This window comes from Hemiscyllium ocellatum, chromosome 9 (genome assembly GCF_020745735.1).
Source record: "Hemiscyllium ocellatum isolate sHemOce1 chromosome 9, sHemOce1.pat.X.cur, whole genome shotgun sequence".
Taxonomy (NCBI): domain Eukaryota; kingdom Metazoa; phylum Chordata; class Chondrichthyes; order Orectolobiformes; family Hemiscylliidae; genus Hemiscyllium; species Hemiscyllium ocellatum.
The window spans coordinates 80,847,952-80,869,963 of record NC_083409.1 but is presented as its reverse complement, the minus strand read 5'-3'; the positions used below and the strand labels follow the sequence as shown (position 1 = coordinate 80,869,963).

The 22,012-nt window shown below is 39.2% G+C and overlaps 1 protein-coding gene across 2 annotated transcripts in view; it reads right to left on the bottom strand.

The window, feature by feature from the left end:
* The window catches only part of slc6a9 (solute carrier family 6 member 9), a 237,009-nt gene that overhangs the window by 198,220 nt on the left and 16,777 nt on the right, over positions 1 to 22,012 (bottom strand). The window contains exons 1-2 of one of the 2 annotated variants that reach the window (XM_060830510.1): positions 18,639 to 18,676; positions 18,265 to 18,443 (exon numbers count right to left, since the gene is read on the bottom strand). In XM_060830510.1, coding sequence (XP_060686493.1) covers positions 18,265 to 18,294 — 30 coding nt within the window. In that variant the 5' untranslated portion in view covers positions 18,295 to 18,443; positions 18,639 to 18,676. Of the gene's footprint in view, positions 1 to 18,264; positions 18,444 to 18,638; positions 18,677 to 22,012 lie in introns of those variants that run through there. The other variant, XM_060830509.1, reaches the window with a different exon arrangement.

The window sequence follows — 22,012 nt, the reverse complement described above, 5'->3', positions numbered from 1 at the left end:
AATTAAAAAGAACACAATTTTCTCTGAGACTGTAGGAAATTCAAAACTTCTGGGAAATCAACAGAAATTGTCTTAAAAATTTTCATTGCTGAATGTTGTAAGTTTTGGGAAGCCTTTGCAAAACTGAACACCATGGTTGTATAAGAGCACATTGCTGTACATTTTACAGCCAGTCTAGGCATGCAGAAGTGACGCAAGTAAAAATGGGATGAATTGCATCAATATTACGCAAACTCTGTATAGTTTGAGTAAGGATCGAGAATAACACTTCAGTGTTTAAATATCTATGTCAACGGCACTGCACGTGATGAGGTACATAGAGACATTTTGTTCTCAATTAAAGATTAAATTTGAGATGACAGACTGCAAATCAATTTCGGGTTATGGAACCACTCAACCTTGTTATAGTTCACTGAATATGAAACTTCTTCGTCTTCTAATACAGTAGCATCTTTCAATAACTGTCACCACTAATATAGCCACTTGTAAATTGAGTAGATGGAATGGTAAAGGCCAAGCTATTTTTGCTACATAGGATCAGCTCTCTGGTAGTTTAAGTTATGCAGCGGATGTTGCACAAATTTCAAATGGTTTAACGGGGAATAAGTACAAGTGAATCATAATGGTATTACCCAAATCTTCAAAAGATCTAGTCTAATTTTCAGTTCATTTGTGTTCAAGAACATGAATGGTTTACCATTCAATTCTGTAAGTCTTCATCATAGGAATAAATCATCAGCAGCAATAATTTGAATTTATAGCATGTTTAAAATGTAATAAAATGGCCAAAGGTATCTTGCAGCAGCTTTGGAAATCAAAAAATTTACACTGAGCCACTCAAACTGATCCAGGTCCCCAAAGACTGATATGTGAACATAGAAAGTTTTAGTAAGTGAAAGGTAAAGTCACCATTGTTCCAGAGGACCACTGTCTCATGAGCGAGAGGCAAGCAGTAGTGGTTTAACCTGGGAGTCACCACATCTCAGCTGAGAGGAGATCTTGAGGAGAGCCCTTCATGGTAACTTCAGCCAGTCTGGGAATTGAACCCACCTGTTGGTGTTACTCTGCACTGAAAACCAGCTGTCTTAGCAAATTAAACTAACCAATCCCTCTGCCATTTGACTAAAAGCTTACTTTTTTAAAAGTTTAAACCAAAATCTTCCTGACTTTCCCTCATATCTATACACTAACCTTTACATTCAGAAGTATATTTGATTCCTATATAAAATTTACACTGATCAGGCAGCTCTGTTCAAATTTCTTATGACAGAGTTGATGCGTAGAATCTTCGTCTCTGTCCCTGACAGTATTGCATGTTTCAGTGGTAAAATTAGTTTGGTAATGTGGATTGGTTAGGTAAACAGCACAGTTTTCTAAACATGTCATGTCAAATTCATTCTTATCTTCAAACATTTACATTTCACAAATGCATTGGGGAATTGGCCACACAATTTTGACATTTATCAGTCAATGGTTTAAACTTCATTATAACCCAAACAGGCTGATGTGATAATCACAGACATATGTCCCAACCTTCTGCTGTAATGGTGACCAGGGTTTGCAAGCAAAGTCATGATCCAAATGAGAGACTACATAAGAATGAGAATGAAGCTCAGACCATAGGTCAATAAACTGTGGCGCAATTTTAGCCCTTTGTCCTTCACAAAATAGTGAATTGTGATTCTTGACATTTACTAATGATTTACTAATGTACAGTGCATTGCACTCAAGGTTGAAATAGTAGTGATATAACCAAATCTATCAAAGCTAATGTTGCAATAACAGGTAATTCTATGTTTTCTGCTTGCTTGTTTCAAATCCCATAATTTGTTAGAGTTTTGAACACAGAAACGTCTCTTCTGATCAGTAGCTAGTATTCATTCAGCAAGAAACTTTTGTCTCTCTTCTCTGTGAATCCAATACTGATTGTATTACAGCTGTATGAATTGTTACAAGAACGCAAGTCCTTGACAGCACTTTGCAGACTTACATAAGACCTGGCAGCGTTCACTATTTTTATGTAATAAAATGTTGTTTTAGGATTACAGAGCACACACCCATACACACACACAAAACAAAGAAATGAAAATATATAAGTATATGTGACGGAGTCAAGTTGCTTACTGAGTTATTGAATATTAGAAATTTCAAATTAAGCTGGTCATTTCATATCTGCTATTGTTCACTGAGATCTTGTGGTTCACAGGGACAACTCAAATCCATTTTAATTCTAATTAGGTATCTATTGGAAAGATCTCTATCCCAACTGTCTGGATCTTTTAGTAATATATGCATCCTAACTATCTCAATTATATTCAAAACCCCAGTTCCACAAATTATGGAGCTGTGCTCTATTTCAAAGGCTGTGACTATTTTCTGATTTGGTGCAAGTTATGCATTTGAGTTTCTTATTGGAAGTGCAGGTCTCAATAGGAGCATCAACAGCAGCATCAAGATTGAATTTACAAACATTTGGATTTTATGAATACTTTATAAGGCCCTTTAATAACTTTTAAAATGCTTCCCCTTTAAAACCAGGCACTCATTGTTGGCTAAAATAATCTCAAAAATGCTGCACATTGTTAGTTCAGAGAGTGACTGAATAAAACATTTGGATAATAACTGTTACAATGCTTGGAGCAATCCACCTGACAGCTTGACTGCTGAAAGCACTGAACCACTAACTCAGTAGACCATCAAGACCATAAGGCCAGATAATGTCATTAAAATCCTAGAATTTTTCAGGTATGCACCGTTAATTGCAATGTGAATATTAGTTGTCATTAATAATATTTCATAACTAAGAAATTGAAATAGACAAAGTTGTTGCGATTCATAGGCATTGAATTTGAAGGTAAACTGTTTTCCAATCCACTTCAATGTTATCGTCCACTTGTTTCCTGGGACAAAGTTTTTTATTCCAACCTTTGAGTCTCTCCTGATGACCAGCTCATTAATTCTTAACACTTCGAGCAGTATAGGGAAGAGGTGTGTCAAAAAATTCTGAATAGTTTGAAAAATACTCACACCCTTATTGTGTAAGAATAGTTCCTTTCCACATGAGAGAAAATGAATGTCAACTGCAATCAAAGCAATGCAGGGTGTGTTGCATATTCCATGCTATCAACAAGTTTATATCACTCAAGAACACAGCCTGAGTGACTCAGAAAGACTCACAACTGCAGGATACAAAAGAGAATTTGACAGGAATCCCTTAGTACATTCAGATGAATGGAGCAGATAAAAGATTCCCAGACTCTATTGTTCAAATTCAAAGAAAATTGTTATAGCCCTACATGACCATACACTGAGCTCTCATTTGAGAGATGAATGGTGGTAGTTTAGTGTGCGGGCCATGACAGGCCCAAGTGAGGGGAGAGGTGAAGATGGTGAATCCATCATAGTAGCCTCAGTGAGGATATGAAGCCTATGCTTGTGGTTATCACTCTGCATTACAAACCAGCTATGCAACTGACTGAGCTAACCAACTTCCTGCATATAAATGTTATAATCAATTTTCTGTAAATTTGCTCCCAGAAATCATGCAATTCTCCAGGTTCCTTTCCTGTAGGGGAATTTTGGAACCTTGTTAAATGTTGGAATATCGCCAGCAAATAAAGTCTTAGATTCTGGCTTTATATAAAAGGATCTGATGGGGACACCGGATGTGCTTGTCTGGATTTAAGTACTTTTAAAATACTGCTTGAAATCAAAAGATCTACCAACTGCAGTTCTCTCCTGACATACTTCGCCTCCTGTGGCAAGGGCATGGAAAATCTTCAGCCCTATTAAAATCAGCCCAAAAAAAACAGACATTGCATTGAACAATTCTTGATGCAAGAGGAAGTGGTCATATTTCCAGTGTGACATTTCATTACAGCTCACAGTTTTACAGCATGTCTTTGATAAATATAAGTCATAAATACGAGAAACATTAATTTAGAACTGAAATAATTAGAAATATACAAACCCAGTTTGGACCAGATATACAAAGACTGCTTAAATTCTAGCTAGAAATATTCAAGGATTTTGCAGTTACTTTCTGACCTATTTTAACAACAGTCTGCAGAGGCACATGGAAGCTTTACTCCTAAATGTCACCTTGTATCTGTAAAACCTTTTATGACTGTGATCTTTCTAACTTTCTTACCACTACATCAAGAAGCTTTATCCAACAAAGACACTGTCAAATTTTAGTTTTGAAATTTAAATGATATATCTTGGGATCTTAATGGAGGTTCATAAGATATATTTTTCACAATGACTTCAAGACATTCATCTTAGCTTTCCACCAACAAAAATTAGTCTCTGGATTTCTCTTCCCCTGAGAGTAACAGAGTGATTATTATTGAATATTTTTAAGTCTAAGTGAAATAGATATTTAACTGGCAAGGGAGTCAATGTGTATTGCAGACAGACAAAAAGTATCAAGTCACAATCAACTATGACCTTATGACAGAGCAGGCACAAGGCGCTAAATGTCTTACTGGTCCCTCCACACCAGCTTCATAATCAAAAAAGCCCAGCAGCATCTCTACTTGCTGTGTTGGTTGAGGAAAGCTCACCTCCCAACGCCCAACTTCACCACATTCTACAGAGGGTTCATTGAGAGTACCCTGAGCTGCTGCATCACTGCATAGTTCGGGAATTGCACCGTCTCAGAACTAAGGACCCTACAACAGATAGTGAGGACAGCTGAAAGGATCATCAGGGTCTCTCTTCCCTCCATTACAGACACTTACACCACACGCTGCATCCAAAAGGCTAACAGCATTGTGGACGACCCCAGACATCGCTCATTCAAACTCTTCTCCTTGAATCCAATAGTTAATGCAGTGGAACATTTGTCTTTTCTTCATGTTATTCTGAGCATTAACAGTCAGGACTGAGGCCTCCCTATTTTGTGGTCCAAAAATCATGCTTTCATAAAGACTTAATTTTAAAATACACAGAGGCTGGTGTTTTGCGATTTGCTTGATGTTTCAGCCAATAGTTACATAACCAATCTTGCATGTTTACAGTTGGCTTTTGTGGATTGACTGTAAACAAATTTGGTAAAGTCACAATTCTAATTTAAACAAACAGTTTGATTTATAATTCATTCATCACTATCTTCTGTTTCAATTAATTCCATTAAACGAATTGACTCTTACTTTTAGACTGTTCCTTCATGACATTCACTTCCTTTTTATTCAGGTTCTGCTATGTCTACTTGGCTTAAGATATTCTTACAATTCTGATCCATGTAGAGATGCATGTTAAATGCAAGATAAATCACAAGTGTATCTCTCCTCAATACCAAACACTAAAAGCTCTTACCAAAATCACAGTCAATGGAGAGCAAATGCAAACACTTCTGGTGACTGCTCACAAAATGATGGTTAAAGGTGTATGAGGCTGATTATTGCATACCATCAGTGCTAAAAGTAGTATGTAGGGGATAAAATATATTTTCTGGTATATCAGCCACTATGTTCAAATGTAACATGAGTGAGGGTAAAGGGTGGCTCACGGATGTTTATCCTCAACTACACAATATGCAAAGCAGACTATCAAAACATCGACAATGAATGCATCTCATTGGAATATTCTCATTCACTGCTTGGCTTGACTGTTGCTGCCGGTATGAAGCTGATACTTTAGCTTGGTTGTCTCATGTTGTTTTCTAAAGTAAGGAAAAGATTTTTGGAAGCTGGTGGCCGTGGGAAGTGAGGCAGAGAGGAATGCAATTTTGCACTTGTGGGTATCGTATCAATTTGCTAACACTGTCTCATGATCAATTCATTTACAGGAAGGTTGGATCAGACACAAAACACTAACCACAAGCCATGAATGCCTTAGTTAGGAAAGCAATTAAGGCCAATGATCAAAGGCCAACTGAAAATGAGCTCTTCAGGCTGTTTGATGTATGATAAATATCTGGACAAGCTCCCAGAACTTCCACCTAGCTATAGCCATGACTGCAAAGGCTACACCAAATGCTAAAAGCTGTGGCCCTTTTAAAATTCAAAGCTTTCAATTTGAATGTATGTTTGTACACAGCAGTGTATTTTCCTAATAGCTTAATGTTTTGGTCAGAGTACATTACCAACTTTGCTTGTGACTTGGTCAAATTCATAGTTGGCTTTCTATGAACTGACAATGAGCACAATATTAGATTAAGTGTCAAATTTAAATTTTAATGGTGGCAGGGTGGCTCAGTGGTTAGCACTGCTGCCTCACAGCACCAGGGACCTGGGTTTGAGTCCAGCCTCAGGTGACTGTGCAAACTCCACACAGACACTCTCCCCATATCTGTGTGGGTTCCCTCCGGGTGCTTCGTTTTCCTCCTACAATCCAAAGATGTGCATGTTAGGTGAATTGGACATGCTAAATCGCCCATAGTGTTCTGGGATGTGTAGGCTAGATGTATCAGTTGGGGGAAACGTAGACCAATAGCGATTTGTGTCTGGGTGGAATGCTGTTTGGAGGGTCGGTGTGGACTTATTGGGCCAAATGGCTTGTTTACACACTGTAAGCATTCTATGAATCATCCTGGGGTATTGCAATCAAAGTTTCCCAGGACAGCACATTTGCTTCATTAAGAACTTTCCTTCTGTCATAAGGCCAGGACTTGTTCTGTTCATTGATGATTCTACAACGTTCACTTCCAGACATCCCAATGAAACAGAAAGCAGGTTGCAATAGAACTTAAAAGACATCAACACTTCAGTTGAGAAGTAGGAGATAGCATTTGTGGCTCCTAATTGGTTGGTAACAATCACCTTGAACAGTAGAAAACCCAAATGTTTCTCTTACAACCTCGTTACGGAGTGTGCCACCACTGACATTCTTGGGGGCACAATTAACCAGACATTCAATTAAGTCAGTCAGTGAACACCGTGTCTAAAGATGAGGCTGGGTGCTTTGCATTAAACGTTTCACAATATGATCCCTCAATCTCAAATGGGAAGGCACAGTGGTTGCCTGGATTGGTGTTGTTCCAATAGCAATTAGAAAGCTCAACATCAAATAAGTCTGTTTAATTTGTCAGTGAAATCAATACCCACCCCCTCACTCCCAGCACAATGGAGTTATAGGATGTACTATACACAGGATGTGCTCCTAAGCTCATTTTGATTACTTTAACAGCAATTTCCAACACAGGAAATGCAGGAGTATGAACAAAACACAATTCCCTTTTGTTTGCATTTTGGTCAATTCATGCAACCTCCAAGGAAAATTTGGGTCACGTGTTTTTATATCAATCCAGCTACTAATGGCTGTTTCATACAGTTTTATGTATCTTACAGGGTCTAACTAATTTACTCTTACATAAAACTAATTCTCCATTTATTTTTCTCATTTTTGACCTTCCTTATTATTTCCATTTGAATATATTTGCGAGCACATGTCCCAAATTTATTTCTCATTCAAATACTGATGACTATTTTTTCTGCAATGGTTTTATTTCACTTGTCCAACATTTAGTTTCTTAATTTTACATCTCGGTTATTCTGCATCCATTTTTGGTGGAACAAACAAGACAGTTTCATGGGACTTTGTTATAAACTTTCCATGATTGGCTCATCGGTTTTCGCTTTTCCTCCCTCTGATCAAGCATTCCAGTACATCATGAAAAACCTTATTTAAGTATTGATCAAAAACAGACACATTTTGTTAAAGCTTGCATTCATCAGAACAATTCCACAAGAATACCAATATGAAGAGAAAGCAATATTTATCCTGTATGAAAGACGAGTCTTGAACTAGTTAGCAAGTGAATTTTGATTGGTTGAGGTGTCGCCATGGACAATCCACCAGTTTATGATGGTTGACGGTTAACTTCCAAGTTTTATCTAATTTTAAACCAGGCAGGTTGCATCTGACTGGTTAAGGCATTATCCTGAGGAATGAGCTCACATATGCCTGATGAAGAGTCACTGGACTTGAAACATTAACTCTGCTCCCTTCCCACAGATGCTGCTGAGTTTTTCCAGCAATTTCTGTTTTTGTTTCAGATCTCTGGTATCTGAGGTTTTTATGTTATTATACCTGTCACCTATTTTGTTGAGTTGAAACAGGTGCCCTGCCCTTTCAGGTTCTTTCTCTCTGCAAAGAATAGGACCCTATGTATTAATATATGTAGTTCCAAACTCCTTTTAGAAGCCCGTTTCCATTCAGTAAATCAAGCACTGTCATTTTGCAGCCTACAAGCTTCAGTCCAAATATAAATTTTTGGACTGATCATTTTGCCAACATTCTCCCAAAAGCAGTTTTATGAACATAATACACACTTATTTCACAGGGTCAGGGTCAATGGCCTCTAGATAACTAATAATCCTATACATCATCCTGAGTGTTGAGCCACATTTCACTGCTAAAAGTATTTCATAGTGATGAAAGACCAGCACTACGTGCTGCATAAGGAGTGGAATTTCTCTAATCTTTATAAAGCACATGATAACCAGGGATGTAAGACATTTGTCCCTGTCTTTATGCTCAGTTGAAATTCATTATAACTACGTGGAATGGTACACTGAGTGAATTAAGGTGTATTGATTTCCACAAGAGGTATATAACATTACAACAGGCATAGACTGAGTGAATCATTGGAGTCATTTCCCAGGGTGGTAATCTCAAATACTAAGGGTCATAAGCTTAATCTGAGAGGGGGAAGGTTTAAAGGAGATGTGCGATAGAAGCTTTTTACACAGAGGGTGGCAGATGCCTGCCAGGCAAGGTGGTTGAAGCATTTATGTTAGCAAAGTTTAAGAGGCATTTAGACAGACACATGAATAGACAGGGAATAGAGGGCTAAAGACGATGTACAGGCAGATGGGTTTAGTTTAGAATGGCATCATGGTTGGCAAAAACACGATCTGCTGAAGAGACTGTTCCTGTGCGATATTGTTCTTTGTTCTATGATACACAAAGGAATCTATTTCCTGATAAAGGTGTCTGACAGACAAATATCCCTAACAACAGGAGTAACAATATAAAATTGCACCTGTGGTTCAAAATTTTGCTTGGCCTCAACATCACTTTAAATATGTTATTATAAATTGGGTGTTAAATATAGAATCAGTCATACGTAGACTCCACCAAAATATGATTTAGGATGATAAGAACACAATGAACTGGCAACATTTTACTTCCTTATTTTGACATTATTTGCAACAAATAACTTATTAAAGATGTCCAAGAGTGAAATGCTCTACTTTAAGAGTGTAATTTGATCATTATTAGTTTTCAAGACTTGACAGTTGTTGATGAACAAGAGGTAGAAATCTTGCTAAATAAAGCCCATCTAGCCTGAGGATGCTGTCTCCTCAAGCACCAAGCCAGGTGCAGAAAACTGTAAATCTTTAATAAGCAAGACCTAAAACAAAATACAATTTACCTTACATAACTAGACATTTACCACACTGGAATAAAAGCCTCTTAGCATGTAAGGATTTGACTTAAGAACTTATCCATCTAGAAATAATGTCAAGATTCAAGATTGAATGGGATAGATGAATAAAGCAGAGAGCAGAGTGGGCAAATGTGACTATTTTCTCACATAGAGGTGAGCATGAGGAAGTGCTGTATTGGTAATATCATTGGCTTAGTAATCCGAAATTTTCAAGGGACATGGGTTCAAATCCCACCACTGCAGGTGATGAAACTTGAATTCAATAAAACAAAGGAGGATGGTAAAAAGTAAGCTAGCCTAATGGCAACCACATGACCACAACTAATTTTCATAAAAATCCATCTGGTTCATAAATTTTCTTTAGAGGACAAAATCTGCATTCCTAACCTGCAATAGTTGACAACGATGTATTTGACTCTTAACTGCCCCTCTGGACAATTATAGATGGGCTATAAATGATGGGCTGAGCCAACAATGTCAACATTCTGAACAAATAACTCATAGTGCAATATTCCTTGAAAGTGAAGTCGCAGGTACACAAAGCGATGAAGATGATGTTTGGTATGCTAGGCTTCATTCATCAGAACAATGAATGTTGAGTATCGTTGTGGCTGTACTGGACATTAGTGAGGCCACTTTTAAAAAGGCTACATATAATTCTGGTCACCTTTCCAAAGGAATGATGTTGGTAAGCTTGAGAGGCTGCAGAAAAGATTTACAAGGCTGGTGCTGGGGTTGAAGGGTTTGAATCATATGGAGAGACTGAAGAGGTTGTTTTTTTTCCCTGGAGTTTTTGAGGCTGAGGGTTATTTTATAGAAGCTTGTAAAATCATGTGGGGCATGGATAAGGTGAAAAGCCAAGAGGGCATAGGTTTAAAAGGGGCAAGATTTAAAAAAGGACCTGAAGGGTAACCTTTTCCCACATAGGGCGGTGCGTGTATGCAATGATATCCCAAAGTAAGTGGTGGAGGCTGGTACAATTACAGTATTTAAAAAGCATCTGGATGGGTACTTGAATAGGAAGGGTTTTGAGGGATAAGACCCAAATGCTGACAAATGGAACTAGGCCAGATTGGGATGTCTGTTTCGTGCAGATGAGTTGGACCAAAGGGTCTGTTTCTGTGCTGCAGTCTCTATGACTCTATAACTCTAAATAAATCACTGCCACAATGGGTTGAATGGCCTATATCACATATTAACTTCTATGTACAAAGTTTTGAACCAAAATTCCGAACTTGGGTCTATAGAAATTTCAGCATCAAATCAATAAAGAGGGGTTGAAGTAATATTGATCATCTGCTAATTGGGTTTGAATTAGCAAGAGATCCTTTACTGGGCTGAAAAACCACATCAAGTGCCAAAAATGAATATAATAATGCAATATGCTTCTGAAGATGCCAAATTGAGATTCAATCCAACAAAGATTAACTATCCAAGTCTCAGGACGTAACAATTTACATTTGGTATGAATGTAAACTTTTGCTTAGATGAGTGACACTTTGATCTGAATCTCCTTCCATTGGTAGGTTTGGGATAGGCCAGTTCTAACAGGCAATGTGCGACTGAAGCTAATTCACTCCTAATATCCTTAACTGCCACATGTAAAGAGGTTCACAAGCTTGAAGATTGCTCCTTCCCAATGTACTGGTACCAGGAGAGAAACAAATTAAAGACTGCAATCAGTTAATGAATCTTCCCAATACAATGACAGAAGATGCAACAACCTTGACAACTACTTGAGTATGGAGAAAATGAGGACTGCAGATGCTGGAGATCAAAGCTGAAAATGAGTTGCTAGGGAAGGTGCCGGGAGTGGAGGTTGGGTTGGTGGGGGGTGTGGACCTGATGAGGGAGTCACGGAGGGAGTGGTCTTTTTGGAGCGCTGATAGGGGAGGGGAGGGAAATATATCCCTGGTGGGTGGGGTCCGTTTGGAGGTGGTGGAAATGACGACCGATGATCCGATGTATGTGGAGGTTAGTGGGGTGGTAGGTGAGGACAAGTGGGGTTCTGTCCTGGTGGCGATTGGAGGGGCGGGGCTCAAGGGCGGAGGAGCGGGAAGTGGAGGAGATGCGGTGGAGAGCATCGTCGATCACGTCTGAGGTGCATTTCCCCCAGACGTGATCGACGATGCTCTCCACCGCATCTCCTCCACTTCCCGCTCCTCCGCCCTTGAGCCCCGCCCCTCCAATTGCCACCAGGACAGAACCCCACCGGTCCTCACCTACCACCCCACCAACCTCCATGTACATCGTGTTATCCGTCGTCATTTCCGCCACCTCCAAACGGACCCCACCACCACGGATATATTTCCCTCCCCTCCCCTATCAGCGTTCCGAAAAGACCACTCCCTCCATGACTCCCTCGTCAGGTCCACAGCCCCCACCAACCCAACCTCCACTCCCGGCACCTTCCCCTGCAACCGCAAGAAGTGCAAAACTTGTGCCCACACCTCCCCCCTTACTTCCCTCCAAAGCCCCAAGGGATCCTTCCATATCCGTCACAAATTCACCTGCACCTCCACACACATCATTTACTGCATCAGCTGCACCCGATGTGGCCTCATCTATATTGGGGAGACCAGGCCGCCTACTTGCAGAACATTTCAGAGAACATCTCTGGGACACCCGGACCAACCAACCCAACCACCCCGTGGCTCAACACTTCCAACACCCCCTCCCACTCCACCAAGGACATGCAGGTCCTTGGACTCCTCCATCGCCAGACCATAGCAACACGACGGCTGGAGGAAGAGCACCTCATCTTCCGCCTAGGAACCCTCCAACCACAAGGGATGAACTCAGACTTCTCCAGTTTCCTCATTTCCCCTCCCCCCACTTTGTCTCAGCCCCAACCCTCGAACTCAGCACCACCTTCCTAACCTGCAATCTTCTTCCTGACTTCTCCGCCCCCACCCCACTCCAGCCTATCACCCTCGCCATGACCTCCTTCCATCTATCGCATTTCCAACGCCCCTCCCCCAAGTCCCTCCTCCCTATCTTTTATCTTAGCCTGCTGGACACACTTTCCTCATTCCTGAAGAAGGGCTCATGCCCGAAATGTCGATTCTCCTGCTCCTTGGATGCTACCTGACCTGCTGTGCCTTTCCAGCAACACATTTTCAACTACTTGAGTATGTAGGATGGGCAGTTAAATTCTGCAAAGTATCTTTATCGTTATTCTTAGCAGAGTGACCTCCAGAAGGGTGTGCCTAATCTGCATTGAAAGAAACTGATCCCATAGAACAATGAAGTTGCCTGGAGGGAAGAGGCAAAGGCAGTCAGCATTGCCATGAGGTGCTGCACAATGTTCCAAAGAAGAAAGGGTGTACCGACATTAGCACAGAAGAACATCCAGGGCTGAAAATCCTGAGCCAATTATCAAGTCAAATCTTACTTACTGAAAAGTGTGAGCTATAATCATATGTCATATGATTATATGACTTATGAGCATATGTCACTACTCCATCAGTTTGTTGCTTGTTCTCCTGTTCTATTTCCCATCTTCTTGTGCACCTTTTTTGTACTATGGGGGATGTCAAAGTAAGACTCCTTTGATCTATAGAGTCTAGTAGTTGAGATTCTAAGTTGAAGGAAGAGGTACTTCAGTAATGCCTGATGCTTGACGTCTAGCAACCTAGCCTCTTCAACATTTTCAACCTAACCTCTTCCATATCTTCATCCTCATCCTCTTTCAAATACCCAAGTAAAATTATTCCATTGAATAATATATTATGGGAAGTCCAAGTTGTATTTTGAACATAGATCGGTTCAACTAGCTGCAAATGAGCTCAATTCAAATCTCAATTAATAAAAAGTCCATTATCCAGGCAAAGAAACACCAAGAATTAGCAACAGACGGAATGTATTTAACTGTGTTATACATTGTAAAATGCAAGTGACAATAAATTATTCAACTCAATTCAATTACTGTGGTATCTAATTCTGAAATTCGTTTTTGTTTCATTTACTTATGGGATACAAGCTTTGCAGGTTGGACTCACATTTACTGCCTATCTTTAGTTGGCCCAGAGTTGCCTTCTTGAACCATTGCAGGCCATTTGGTTTAGACATGCCTACAAAACTGTTACAAAGGCAGTCCTTACTGATATAGTTAGGCCTGAGAGAGATATAAGGGGGACAAGGTGGAGTAATTAGCTATATTAATTTAAATATGGTCAGGCAATTAGGGGCTTTTTTTTCCAACAGAATATTGTAAATATAGTAAATGTTTGAACAAAATGGAATGGGGATTCTTTAGGAAAGCAATTCCCTCTGTTTACTGTTCCAAATCAAGCAATAATTAAAAAGGCTTCCGATTCTATTGACATAATTCAGGAATCTTGATTGCTACTTGTGGCAGCTATCTAAATTCACAGTGTAGATTTTAGGAAGTTGAAACTGAATTCAGTTTGAAATGTGCTAGATACAGATGAACCAGCTACACAAATGATGTTCACACACAGCTTGAGACAACAAGCATCGTTCAAAGTGATTTCCAGTAAATATCCTCACAATGGAAATAATTTCCAACATTGCTCCTTCAAGATCGGAACAGACTGTTTAAGAACCTTAACCTTTTGAATCCTACTGAGATTAATAGGATAACAATCAGGTAAAATGGCTTGCCAGTGCCTGCCTGGACCGAAGTTGAAATTAATCTTGATATATCAGAGTAGCTGCCTTTCACTCCACCAATTAGGACTCAGCTTTCGAGACGAGCTTTTTGAATATCTTGAGTGGTGAGGTTATTGCTTGACATGGTAGGTTTCATTGGAAACTCAATCATCCAATTCCAGGACATGGGGTGCCCTGGGAAGGCCAGAGGTCAAGACCCGTTCGAACTAAAAAAGGGTGCATCCAATCTGCAAGGACTAACAGTGGAAACAGTTGCAAGGTGTGAAATTTCTCTTTTCAAGGTTAGAACTATTCAGCTCAGCCAATGCAAACTTGTAAAAGTTATGCCAAATATCGCAAGCCATTAGCATTTTTAAAGAATTTTTAAAATTATTTTTGCTATACAAAGAATCGAGACCAGATTGAATTTTACTAAAGATTGCTCTATTGAGTCCAGCAAGTTGAGGAGAAAAAGTGAAGAGTGAGCTGGCCATTTTGCAAGTGGATGGAAGATTGCAGTTGTAAGTGTTGGAGGAGGTGGAGGGAGGGGGACACAACACCCTCATTAAATGTAGGCAAGGAAAAATAGAATATCAAGGTAAACATGGGAAGCAGAGGATTTTTAAACAAGGTAGAGGAAATGAACACATTGAAATCAAGGAGGAAGACCCAATTATGTACTACAGTGACTGGCAGGTTGAACTTAGCAGTGTCTGTCTCTTCGTGCTGGTTGGAATGACTGTCTATGATTTTGATGATGGGGCTGGGGATGGTGGGTGAGAGGGAAAGGCACAGGTGGGTGTGGGAAGAACATGTGTTTGAAGTTAGCTGAGTGGAGTCTTTTTGAAAACATCAATGTCAATTTGTTTTTTCCTGTTTGAAGTTTATTTTATTGATCCATTGTGAAGGGTAAAGGTGCTTCAAGTGAACTAGAATGCACCATTTTTAAAGATTTTTATCTGCGTAATCATTCCCCATTAATGTTCAATATAAATGTACCAATAATCTACGAGGGGTATAAAGCGTTCTCAATTTATTACCAACATCCCAAATCACAATGAGGCAGCATCCATTAAAATCTTTCTAAAATCTGTTGCATGCTATGAGATAATTTTCTTATAAGGGAAATGAATTCGCTCATTATCAGCCACAAGGTTAGAGGAATTTAAAAATATTAAAAAAGATCATTCCCAACTCTAGGAGGTTGGTTTACATCAAATTAACAAGCTATTCTTTTATTATAAATAAAGTGCAATAGCTATTTTACGGATACATTCCAAAGTATTAGGAGATACGTCAAATTCAGATCTGACCATTCCTAAATTTGGCCAAGGAGTTTTGCTTTCTACTATGAGTAACCAGGGCCCAGTTACGTTCTTTGGGCTTTGCTCACTATGCAGGGCAGGGTCTCTGTTACCAGGTCAGAGCACCTCATTACCAGTTGGGAAGGCATATGCAAAGCACTAAAAGGAGAAGAAGCCAGGTTTTTTCTAAGAAAAGAGATGGAAGTATTCAAGCGAAGTGTCGGCAACTTTAAGGTTTGACTGTAGACTGATCAAAGACCTCAGATGGGGGGGGTTAGGTCCAGATGAAATGATATGATGACACAAAGGTTTATGTGCTGCAAATTTTGTGATCTTTGACATTTGAATTATAGACAGTCCTATTTCTCAAAACATTATCAAATTACAAGTCGACTGTTACAACCATCTATGGAGTTCACACATCCCTTTGGTTAAGAAAAGACCATCAAAACTCAATATGTGGCCGATGGAACTGAATGTACCTTATCAGCCTGAATTAGGATGGTAATCCCCATCCAAGCTCGTCTGTATGAATCTTAAATGTGTTAAACAATACAGAATGCTGGAATCATCCAAAACACTACCCTCTATTTGAAAAAATAACTTTGAACTTGTGCAAAGTTACATTGTGAAGAAGCCATGAGGTATAAAAAATACTGATGATGGCAAGTAAAGAGAACGCACAACCTCTGTCTGTAACAACAGTCATATCAAACTCAATTCAGAAAATGCACAGTTGTTGGATGGCAGATCATAAGCCCTTATTCAGGGCTAACTTCGCTTTTCGGGTGTATGCCATGTATGAATTTAGATTTGTTTTACTTTGTTCATTTGAAAGACAAACCAGCTTTCGTAGCAATTAGAGATAAGGCACTGGTAAATCAATGCTGGCTTGTTCTGAAATACTGGCAGAATATGCCTAGGTTTTGCAATAGTTCTGACACCAAAATTGTCAGTGTTTGCCATCAAGACAGTAACTTTGATATGCAGCTAAACACAGAAATCCATAACTTGTTGGCAGTAGATTTTTGTTGCTTTACAGGGCAGCCTGTTGAATTCCTTGCTGATAGAAATCCAACAAATCATTTGGTTTGATATGAATGGTCACATTTGACATCATTAGCCTCACTGTAAACAACCTGTGAAAACCTGATACTCTATCGAATATGGCGAAATGCAGATGCTGGAGATCAGAGTCAAGGTTAGTGTGGTGCTGAAAAAGCACAGCAGGTCAGATGGCATCCAAGGAGCAGGAAAATCGACGTTTCGGGCAAAAAGCCTTTCATCAGGAATCCGAAACATCGATTTTCCTGCTCCTCGGATGCTGCCTGACCTGCTGTGCTTTTCCAGCACCACTCTAGTCTTGACATTGTTGAATAATATGCAACTATCTTTTAAAGGCATTCTAAATTATAAGCACTGATGAAATTGCTCTGCTCCAGAAAAACTCATAACCCTTTTGTGCAACGTCAAACTTCTCTATTGATAAAATGTAGTCCATGTATGTTTAGAAATCTTTCTTATAAAGTTGACCTAGTCCCACTTTTATGTCCCACTGGTTTCAAAACATTAACTAGGTTTTCTCTCTACAGATGAAAATGTGTTGCTGGTTAAAGCACAGCAGGTTAGGCAGCATCCAAGGAACAGGAAATTCGACGTTTCGGGCATAAGCCCTTCATCAGGAATGGATGATTCCTGATGAAGGGCTTATGCCCGAAACGTCGAATTTCCTGTTCCTTGGATGCTGCCTAACCTGCTGTGCTTTAACCAGCAACACATTTTCAGCTGTGATCTCCAGCATCTGCAGACCTCATTTTTTTACCTTTCTCTCTACAGAGGCTGCCAGACTTGCTGAATTTCTCCTGCAATTTTCTATTTTTGTTTGTTTCAGACCTCCAGCATCCAGAGTTCTTTGCTCTATTTTATATGCAATCACGCTATTTCTCAGAACCAGGCACTAGTGAAAATCTGCATAACTGATGAGTTCAGCTAAGTTTGATAACTCACCTTCTAATGGCAAACTTAAGCAATATAATGACTTTTCCCACAAAATAAATAGTAATGCGCCTTAACTAAATGATAATATTAAAGGATTTGCCCAATTTTAAAAATAAATTACTGTAGTCATTCAGAGAATGTGCCTTAAAACCATCCACTATTTTCTATCTGGGGCATTCAAAACATTCCTGAGTGCCCTGCAAATGCTGTCACCACAAAGGGCTGAAATGTTCTTACTGATGAGTTTTGCTTGCATCTGGTTTCAAAACGGGGGCACAGTAAAAGATTAGATCACAACTTATTCACCCAACCCCTACACAAGGAGACTGGGTAGGAAAAAAAATACCCCACCTTTGGGTTTCATGAACAAAATAATGGAAGATCCTCTGGCAATGATCAGGTTTTTAACCAGAGAACTTTGTAAGCTTAGTCAGGCTCAGAGAGTTTAAAACACTGAAGGAACATTATGATTAATTCTACAAAGAGAGGTGGCATGATATATTTCATACTGCTGCACAAATGTAGATTACAATATTTGAATTAAAGAAGTCTCAACAAACATGTTATTTTCTACATTCATCTTGCAATGAAATAAATCAGCTGTTATACAGGTTGTATACATTTCAAGACTGAAGAACTGTGGAAAAATCCTAACAGACTAGCCCAAGATCATAAAGTGATGTTTGTGTTACAGGTCTGAGTTATGCTACTTTGTAAGTTGATATAAAGCTGTGTGATTTAACTTCCTATAAAAATATGATACTCATCCCAATTATAGATGCACTGACACCACTGAACCCAAGAAGACACCAATAGTGGATCTAAGCCTGCAGCTTAAAAATGCAAGACAGCTATACATTCAAAGTTCAAGCTACAGGTAGATAACAAATTCCATACTTTACCACCATCATTTTACATTAAATAACGTTCACGTTATTTTTCAGGTCTTACCAGCATGGCTTCTGAGCTTTTGTCAACCATGGTCTATATGATTGTTCCGAGCTTTTACAATATGCTGTTCATGGATTTCTGTCTGTTCAAGTCTGTTCAGTCACTGCTGCCCTCTGTCTCTCTCTTGCTGTGGTTGTAATGAAATTCTCTGTCTGCTTGATCCAGAAACCTTGGACACTCTGAAAAGACATGTGACACAGTGTGTTTTATTCCAGTCCAGTTCAAAGGCATCAGTAGCAGTCAGCCTCCAGATTAAAGATGATTGTATTGCAATTTTTTTTCAACATGTAATATGTGGGTTGTATTTCCACTGTAAAATGTCAATGCATTTTTTAATCTACACATATCAGTTTGAAATAATTTTTCTCTCTTACCACAATGTACAATCTCCCAATCTCCTCCTCACTTTACTCTACACTTCTGTCTCCTCTTTCAATGGCAATAATCAAAAGCTGAAGTACCCAATTTGACTCCTTTCTACATAGCTACATTTCATAAGTAACTTGTACTCCGACCACCTTTTTCATTTATGATGCATGAATGACTCATCATTTAGTAATATGAATGTTCACAGTAAACTTAGCAAATTGCAAGCTCACCGTGATATTCAGGTAGAGACCTAACAGTAAGGTCTGTTGTTGACAATGTGAAAGTTAGCAGGAATGAATATTTAACTTTGCTTTCACTTTAAGGGTCTGAAGTCTGATTTATGAGTTTGTAAATTTGTTCAGAAAACAGCCTCAGTTTTGCTCCCTCAAAGTTTCAGGCTTGTTGCATTTAAAATTAGCAGAATGCCCTTGTGTACCAAGATATTCCTTCATTACATTACTTGTAAACACACCTCATAGTTTTTATATTGACAAGCCTCATTATATTCTAGAAGGTCCTCAATGATTTGGCATTAGTCATGGATTTCATAGATTCCCTACATTGTGAAACAGGCCCTTCGGCCCAATAGGTTCACACTGACCCTCCGAAGAGTAACCCACTCAAACCCAATCCCCTAACCCATATTTACCCCTGACCAATGTACCTAACATACACATCCCTGAACATTATGGGCAATCTTACATGGCTTATTCACCCTTAACTTGCACATCTTTGGATTGTGGGAGGAAACCCATGCAGACATGGGGAGAACGTGCAAACTCCACACAGACCTAGTGCTGTGAGGCTGACCACTGAGCTACCATGCCACCACGGTGCATTGTCCAAGAAATTTGACAATAAAAAAGGAAACACTTCTCCAATTCAGAAGTTAATGAATACAATGCTTTGACAGAATCCTTCACATATAGTCAAAATACCTTGGATATCATTATGACATTGGACTGTGTAGAATGGACAAACACATCATGAGTTCAGGAACAAAGCTAAACTGTGCGTAGATTCGTAGAGTCTTATATAACATCCATCCATTTCTGACTGTTACTTTGGAAAATCTATCCCATTCCCCTAAAAAGTGTTAGTTGATTATATAAAAACAATGAAAACTACTTCAAGCGTTCAGTAACTTTAAAAGTCTCCACCCTTTCCCACGCAAACCTTTTTAGGGATGAGTCCTTTGAGTTTTCTTGCTGAATTAACAAAAACACCTCTCGGTACTGAATCACATACCTTTAGGAAGGTTCCATAATCAGTGCACTCTAAATAGTAACAAAAACAGAAATTTCCGGAAAAAGCATAGCAAGTCTGGCAGTATCTACAGAGAGACAGCAAAATTAACGGTTCAGGTCCAGTGACCCTTCTTCAAAACTTTGTTCAGAAATGTTAATTCTGCTTTCTCTCCCCAGATGCTGCCAGAACTGCTGAATTTTTCCAGCAATGTCTGCTTTTGTTTCTGATCTCCAGCATCCACAGTTCTTTAGATTTTTTGTTTCATGTTAAATAGCATTGTGGGGCAGTCCTATATAGGTTCCTACTTGCATAATCCTTTTTATGATGTGCTTCTTCAATTTTTTCTTTCTGATTTAATCCCATGACATAGACAATCTTATTAAAAAAGGACAGAAGGAACCAGCATTTTGTACTTTAAACTAAAGTACTCTAAAATATCTGGCTGAGCATCAGTAATTAACTGCTCCTCTTTATGCAACTTACAGGGAAAAAGAGTCTTGCGCATTCGTGGTCACTATATGGCAATTTTCCATGGCCAATCCACCTAACCAGGGCATCTTTGGACTGTGGGAGGAAACTGGAGCACCAAGCAGAAACAGTCACCAGGTTTCGTGAGGCTATAGTGCTAACCACTGCTGCACCATACCACCCTTGTACATACCATGTACATTTTATTCTAATTGGTCTAATGGTGTTTGTAAACAACAGTGCTCATTTCTTAGAAGTGCAAAACCATACATTTACTGCACTGTTACAACACAGTAACAGGCCATACAATCCTCTTCCTCAACTTCTGATTACATATGTTGAATTTCAATTTCTTTTTCTTGTTTTTTTTATTTGCTACTGTACATTATGTAAGGTTTTGTTGAATTTTCAGTCCATCTACCTTTCTTTCTGTTCACTTCCATTTTTACTAGTGTTTGAACATTCTGAAAACTTTAAACACGGCTTTATTTTTGTATTTCTCACTTCTAGACATTAGCTTCGAAACAACTGCTGGTGATATTATTAGGTGAATGCTTAACACGTACATATGACATTTCTGCCCATTATTTTAGCAACTGCATTAACCCTAGAGATAAATGTTTGCACAAAACAGCAGATAAACAAATATCAAAAATAACACTTACACACAAATATTAAAATTCACATACTAATCCAAGCAGTAATCATTTTTAGACTGATAATTTCTTGACTCTAGGTTTTTATCTTTACACAGTGTCACCTTTCCTTTAAGAACTTAGCCATAGAGTTATAAAGCATGGAAACAGATCCTTCAGTCGAACTCGTCCATGTCATGTAGCTTTCCCAAACTAAACTAGTCCCATACATTTGGTCCATAACCCTCTAAACCTTTCCTATTCATTTTTTTATCCAAATGTCTTTTAAATGTTGTAACTGTATCAGCATTTATCACCTCCTCTGTCACTTCTTCCACATGTGAACCACTCTCTGTGTGAAAACATTGTCCCTCAGGTCCCTTTTAAATCTTTCTTATCTCAACTTGAAAGGGTTCAGAAAGGATTTACAAGAATGTTGCCAGGGTTGGAGGATTTGACCTAGAGGGAGAGATTAAATAGGCTGGGCTGTTTTCCCTGGAACACTGGAGGCTGAGGAGTGACCTTACAGAGGTTTATAAAATTATGAGGGGCATCGATAGGATGAATAGACAAAGTCTCTTCCCCGGAGTGGGGGAGTCCAGTACTAGAGGGCATAGGTTTAGGGTGAGAGTGGAAGGATATAAAAGAGACGTAATGGGCAATTTTTTCATGCAGAGGGTGGTGTGTATGTAGAATGGGCTACCAGAGGAAGTGGTGGAGGCTAGTACAATTGCAACATTTAAAAGGCATCAGGATGGGTATATGAATAGGAAGGGTTGGGAGGGATATGGGCCAGGTGCTGGCAGGTGGGACTACATTAATTTCGGATAGCTGGTCAACATGGACGATTTGGACCGAAGGGTCTGTTTCCGTGCTGTACACCTCTATGACTCGAAGACATCCAGCACTTCCTCCTCTGTGATACGGACATTTTTCAAGATGTCACCATCTATTTTCCTACATTCTATATCTTCCATGTCCTTTTCCACAGTAAACACTGATGTAAAATACTCATTTAGTATCTTCCC